Here is a 6,789-nt window from a genome sequence, read left to right on the forward strand (position 1 = left end):
AGTTAGCGTGAAAATTAAACTACCTAGTGCCTATATAAGAAGAAGAAGTAGAAGGGAAAAATATACCCGTCTTAGAACTATCAAAAGTCCGGGTCTATCCCTTAGGGGAAACCCTCCTTCTTAGTCATTTCCTCTTTTATTATTAATAGTCATCAAGCCATTTCTTTTATTAGCCTCTGAAGTGTAAAATCTCTGATGATTATGAGAGGCTAAACTCCCTACCTAGTAGCCAAAGTTCCTTGTAATGTAACTGTTTTTCTTATCTATTAATGTAATTTCAATTTCTATTGTTCTTTTATGTTTTTTATTGTTATTGTGTGCTTTGGTCATCCATGCATATATTTTTATGGATTATTCATTGAAAAATAGTAATGTCTAAAGAACTGGGAAAAGACATCTCAACATTACATTGTTAGGGATAGGGTGACTTTGTTATGCCTATCTTTATACTTAATGTTGTTTATGATTTCATCTTTGCAAAAAAATTTAGAAAAGAGAATACATAAACTAAACTTTTCATCTTGAGGAATAAGGATTGAGCATAAAGGAATCACAGTTAACAATAACACACCATAAACAAGGTAAATTTTAAAAATTACAAGAAATTGACATGACTATAAGATGATATATGAAATTTAGTATAAAATCTAGATCTTAAACTAAAAGAAAAAAATTAAAGTTTTAAAAATGAATATGAATCATAATAAACATAATAAAATACTCATTTAATTGTTGTAGCATTAATATTCCTATTTATATTTGTACACAAAGGCTCTGTAGTCAAATTGTTGGTTTATAGTGAATAAGCTTTTTTGACTTAAGCAGAGGTGTTTGGTAATGAATTTTATCTCATTAGTGGATAGCATTTTTTTTCATTGACTTATGGTCTTTTTTATACACTACTTAAAGTAATGTTTGAGTTATGAAGGAAAATCTATTATTATTTTTTTATTTAACATGAGTAAAATTGTCTTCCCTAAAAAATATATTTATGATCCATAACAAAAAGTATTATACATGTTTTATATTCAAAATTAAAAGTTGGCACTAATAAATCTTTTTTTTTTACCAAAACACTAATAAATCTTGTGACAGGCCCCAATTACTTATTATATCGATAGAAGATAAGGACTCAGTGGAGTACCAATACGTATAGAGGACCACTTGTAAAGAAAACTTGGATACACATGGCATAAGAATACAAGCAAGTGAAGGAATACATTTATCCAAAAGAATAATTCAAGGACACATCATTTCAATTTTATGATCTCATTTTATTTAATAGAAACATTTAAATAAAAATAATAATTTTATAATTTTTTTAATGAAATTAAAGTTTATAAATTAAAGATTACTTTAAAAAAATAATATATATAAAAATAAATATAACATATCCTTTTACATAATTTCATATTTATTAATTAATTTAACTGTCAATTTTATCGAATACCAAATCCTTAAAATGTAATCATCGAGTTATTAGTTAAAATTTCATCTATCCATTCGAAAAAAGTCTAACTCAATTGATCAAATATAGTGAATTATAATTTATAAAATTCTTAATATTTATCTTCGATTCTTATGAATAAAAAAAAAAAATCTATGCATATTGCTATTAGGTATAGGCTATCTGCTGTAAGCTATCTAATCCACTATTTATTAATTTTTGTCAAACAACCAAATGTTAAAAATAAAATTGAAAAGTACACGGTAAAATACAATCAAGATTATTCAGACCATTTAAGTAATTGACATAAACTCCCTCAAAAAAAAAAAAGTAATTGACAGAAACATGTCCAATACGTACAGGAGTTGTGAAGTTCGAGCATCAAATTCTTTAGTGGTTCGTTTCGGGGCATGCCGTAAGATAAGCCATAGCAACTAGCACGTCGAAGCAAGGGCATGATTTACCTCCGAAGATAGCCCAAGTCCAACCAATAGGAAGATGAAGAAAAGGAAAAAAGAAAATATCGCATTTGCACAAAAGATTAGATTATCAAAACATTATGTGAACTAGGCACTCAAGCTTGCATTTCCATATACAGCTTAAGGAAACTAGTTCCCTTCCCTGATTACTCATTACTCAGGCATAATAAAAATGACAACTCTATACGATATCAAAGTACCTTAATATAAAATTCAGGCTTCGAAAAGACACTAGCAAAATGTGACAGCCGAAAACTAAAAGTATACAAAAGTACAGAACAAGAAATCCACTTTTAGCACAACAGGCACAACAGCGACCTTGTACGAAAATTGGGAGGATTGCAAAGAAATCACCAATGCATGAAGTGGCCTGTCACCCATTCCTGGAGATAGATAATGCTTTTTATAAGTCACTACTCAACCGATCGGCTTTCATTATGAATTATTAAAGATAATTCAGTGAACTTAAAGAAGCTGTCCCTGGTGTGGCATTCCACTTCTCATCATTGCACAGAATTCCTCATAGTTTATTCTCCCATCCTGTTAGTTTAAGAATTATTAGTACAGCATAAACATTTTGTACCCTGATTAAACAAACTAGAACCAACTTACATTATCTGCATCCACCTCAGAGATTATTTCCTTTATTGTTGCTTCATCACCCATTCCATTTTGAGTCATAGCAATCTCCAATTCATCTCTTGTAATATACCTGTCCATCAATTTAAAGACACTGTTATTCTCCATTCAGTTTTATCTCTTGTAATTCAATATTCAAATCAATCAATCATAGGTGCTCCTCAAGTCAGGTCATCAGGTTATTGATGTAGCCTTAAAGTAAACTAATGCAGTTTAACATAAAAATGTTAGTATTTTACAGATAAAAGCTCCATGCCAGTACCAAATGTGCTATCGAACATCAGGTTATCAGGCCAAAAACAAATTCAAAGGACAACTTCTGATTGCAAATTTGTCATTAAAATTGAAGAACTCAACTACGAAGCAGAGAATAAAACAGTTCAAAACTATAAAGATGAGTGTGTGACTTTAAACAGAAAACATTATCTCGTTGTCCAAACACAAATGATTAGAAAAAACACTAAAATACCAGTCTTGTAAAACTCACCCACTGTTATCCTTATCAAAATACTGGAATGCTTTGTAAAGATGTTCATCACGTTCAAGTCTGTGCCTATGCATTGTAGCCGAAATGAATTCAAGATAGTCAATCGACCCATTTCCGTCAACATCAGCCTGAGAAAAAATATACGTGAGAACAACAATCCTGCTGAGTTTAAGATGCAATGAATGCACATATGTTCAACTAGTTATGCTCTTGTAGGGATCCGTGACTTCTAACTACTTACCGCATCCATGAGTTGCTTCACTTCAGCCTCAGACAGTTTTGATCCGATTCGAGCCAAGCCAGTCTTTAATTCTTCATAGGTGATAGTGCCACTATTGTCAGTGTCCATGTTGGCAAACATTGCTTTGAGACCTTTAATCTCCTCTTCTGATAGATTTTCAGCGATAACCTAGAGAAATATTTTGAGACCTTTTAAATATGCCAGTTTTACAACATAAGTCCCTCATTTGTGGTAACATTGTTGTAATATTAAGTATGATGAAAAAGAAATTGCAAAGGGTCAGTTGAAAAGACATTATTATCTTGTTTCAAGTGAAAGCAACAGAGGCATATATACCAGACAGAACCCACAAAAGTACTTTCATAATATTATATCCATGGTCATCTTCCAGAATTGGTGAGTGTATATACATATGTGTAAAGTTTAAAAACTTCAATTAAAAGAGAAATCAACCTTCCTCAACAATATCAAGGACCTGCCAGAAAAAGGACATTGACTTTAGTTGCTTTTAATCTAAGTTTGATGCCATACCTTCAATGCTAGCTTCTTGAGCTTATTCATTGCCCTGAATTGTTTCATTCTGGATAGAACTGCACTATCGATTGGTTTATCAGATGCATCTCCACCTTCTCTCATCCATGGGTGTTCTTACCAAACAAATCATCAATCTTAGTCAGGTTAAGTTTGACAAAGAAATAGACAAAACAGTGCCAATGCAAATGATTGATGAGAATTTACTTAGTTGATGAGATTCTGATAGCAACTTATTGTTGGTATGCTATTAACATTTCCCTGGACAGGATTTTGTTTGTTGTTTCTTATTTTTACGGTTTAACACTCAAGTCAAATATTAACATCTCATATATGTTACACAACATGGAAAGCAGAAGCAGCAAATACAAGTAGTCGCAAAATTTGTATAAAAAACTGAAAGGAGGACAATTAAACTTCTGAAGTGGTACTAACAAAAAAAATAACACTTTTTAATTTAATTAGATTAAATAAATACTGTGTTGATAAAAGTTACTTTAGTCAAAACAGAAAGAGTAATCTAGTACCAAGGACTTGAGAAGAAGTAATCCGCTTGTTTGGATCCTGTGTCAGCATCTTCCTGACTAGGTCTTTAGCACTGTCTGATATGGATGGCCATGGTTCACTTACAAAATCAATTTCACCTTCCAATATGGCATTAAATATTCCCTTTTCAGTTTCTGCAAAAGATATTAACAACATATTCTTACCCCAGTTGCACATTGAAGAGTTAATTTTTTTAAAAAGAAACTCAACCATAAACTGTAAATATGCAAAATTTTCAAACTATGATTTGATCTTACCAGCCCAAAAAGGTGGTACACCACTCAGAAGAATATACAATATGATGCCTGCACTCCAAATATCTATTTCCTTTCCATAACTACGACGCAATACCTCAGGAGCAACATAGTAAGCACTGCCAACCATATCATGGTAAACCTTCCCTGAAATAATAAAGGTCAGAAAATACAATGAATTATCAACTGTGAAAGTAATGGTCACATCACTACATCGGGTAACAATATGCAAGCCCTTTAGAAATACCATAGCAGTCAAATGCAATTAGAATTCAGTACAAGCTGTAGCAAAAATGAACAAAAGCATTTGGATACACTGAAAAGGAATTAGAAACCAATGTAGTATCTGATCCAAAATTTGCTTAAAAGCAAACAAAACGTCACCTTCATTAGAAAATCAAATATAACATTTCACATGGAACTAATCAGATACCTAGATAAAAAAAAAAAACTCAATCTCATAGCATTAAGTTACAATTACTGAATTGTTTGTTCGGGCAGCTATCAAGGTAATATGATAGCGAGTGGAGTGCATTGGCATTTGAAGTTCTGAAGTCTCACAGGCAATGTTATGTTAGACATAAACTTGGGCTATCAGTGTACTTATGAGTTTATGACTCAAGATGAATGGAAATAAAGAAGAAGCAAATATACAATAGATAGAATCCTAAGAAAGAAATCAAGATCCAAAGTAAAAGCAATGTGAACCTTGTTCAATGAAGACAGAGAGACCAAAATCAGTGGCCTTGAGAGTGGCGTGGTCGTCCTTGCTAGAGAGCAAGAAATTTTCAGGCTTGAGATCGCGGTGCATGACACCCATGAAGTGGCAAATGTGGACAACATTGACAATGGAGCGGCAGAGAGAGGAAGCGGCTCTCTCGGAGTAATGACCCTGGGCGATGATACGATCGAAGAGCTCCCCGCCGGCGCAGAGTTCCATGACAAGGTGGACGGAAAACCTGTCCTCGTAGGCGCCCTTAAACTCGACAATGTTGGGTTGCCCCGACAAATGCTGCATGATCTGAATCTCCCTCTTCATGTCCTCCCTGTCCGCCTTCGACACCAGCTTCCTCTTCAGTATCGACTTGCACGCGTACGTCCCACCGCTCGCATTATCCGTGCACAGATACGTTATCCCGAATTGCCCCCTTCCCAATTCCTTCCCTAAACTGTAGTATTTTTTTATGTCGTCAAAGGGTTTCCCCAGAATCCTCGTGTCTGCTTTCTGCTGCACTGTAGGAGAAGCTTTTGATTGTGGTTTGGGTGCTGCTGATGTTTGAACCTGATTAGTAGTAGTAGCAGTAGTAGTAGGTGGTGGTGGCGGCGGCGGAGGCTGAACAGTGTTGTAACTAGTACCACCACCACTACCAGTGGCTGCTGATCCATAGGAAGTAGTAAATTCTGTCTTTGATTTTTTCTCCTTGCTACCTTGACAACCCATTCTGTTCTGTCTGGTGAATGAGATCGAGGAACGGAGGTAGCTGGAGACAAGGGAAAAAGCAGCAGCTACTGTCCAAGTCCAACAACACTCACTGTAAAATACGCTGAATATTTCAGAATCCAATAAAATTATCTTTTCTGTGGGAGTTTATATTATAAACAAACAAAAGGAAAGGAAAGGGTAGTGCAAATAATTTCGTTTTAGTTGATTACAGATCATTGTCGAAACTCGAAACAAAATCTGACTGTGTGTGAACTCTCAGAATTGCCTCGTGGCTTCTTTGGTTATAAATACATGGGTTTGGGCATACAATAAAATCTTGTAATAAATTATGTTTAAATGTTAGTATTTCATACTTCTAAATGTTAGTATTATTTATATTTATATAATATAACTTATTACTTATTCAGTGAGAAAAAAATTATAACTTGTTATTCTTTCAGGAGATACAATTAATTTTTTTATGCGTAAAAATTAAATATAATATTAAAAAATTTATAATATTTACATATTCTATTTAAATTAATTGAGTTAGACTCCTATGATTGATTACTTGTTACCTATATAGATTATTCAAATTGAACTAGTGATACTAAAATTAAATTAATTTACATAAAATAAATAAATAATTTATGTGAGAAATAAAAATAAAATTTATACAAAATTTCATTTTTCTTATAACAAAATAGTTTAATTATTATTTTATTGAAATTAAATATTTTCT

General features: G+C 32.9%; 1 protein-coding gene across 1 annotated transcript; it reads right to left on the reverse strand.

Annotated features, from left to right (window-relative positions):
* Positions 1 to 1,975: 1,975 nt before the first annotated feature.
* On the reverse strand, positions 1,976 to 6,277 carry LOC114392753 (calcium-dependent protein kinase 2-like). Its single transcript, XM_028353979.1, has 8 exons — positions 5,333 to 6,277; positions 4,628 to 4,771; positions 4,352 to 4,504; positions 3,825 to 3,940; positions 3,294 to 3,461; positions 3,053 to 3,180; positions 2,539 to 2,638; positions 1,976 to 2,466 (listed from the first exon to the last, which is right to left on the reverse strand). Exons 1-8 carry the CDS (start codon positions 6,063 to 6,065, stop codon positions 2,392 to 2,394), a joined length of 1,617 nt encoding a protein of 538 aa, XP_028209780.1. The 5' UTR covers positions 6,066 to 6,277; the 3' UTR covers positions 1,976 to 2,391.
* Between the last annotated feature and the right edge of the window lie 512 nt (positions 6,278 to 6,789).

This window comes from Glycine soja, chromosome 17 (assembly GCF_004193775.1).
Source record: "Glycine soja cultivar W05 chromosome 17, ASM419377v2, whole genome shotgun sequence".
In the NCBI taxonomy this organism is placed as follows: domain Eukaryota; kingdom Viridiplantae; phylum Streptophyta; class Magnoliopsida; order Fabales; family Fabaceae; genus Glycine; species Glycine soja.

Excerpts from the sequence above, each read along its gene's own strand:
- LOC114392753 (XM_028353979.1), bottom strand. The coding sequence starts at position 6,065 with ATGGGTTGTCAAGGTAGCAAGGAGAAAAAATCAAAGACAGAATTTACT. Across the intron at positions 4,505-4,627 it reads TGTACCACCTTTTTGGGCTG|AAACTGAAAAGGGAATATTT; the intron begins GTAAGATCAAAT and ends TATCTTTTGCAG. Across the intron at positions 2,639-3,052 it reads TTTGATAAGGATAACAGTGG|GTATATTACAAGAGATGAAT; the intron begins GTGAGTTTTACA and ends ATTGATGGACAG.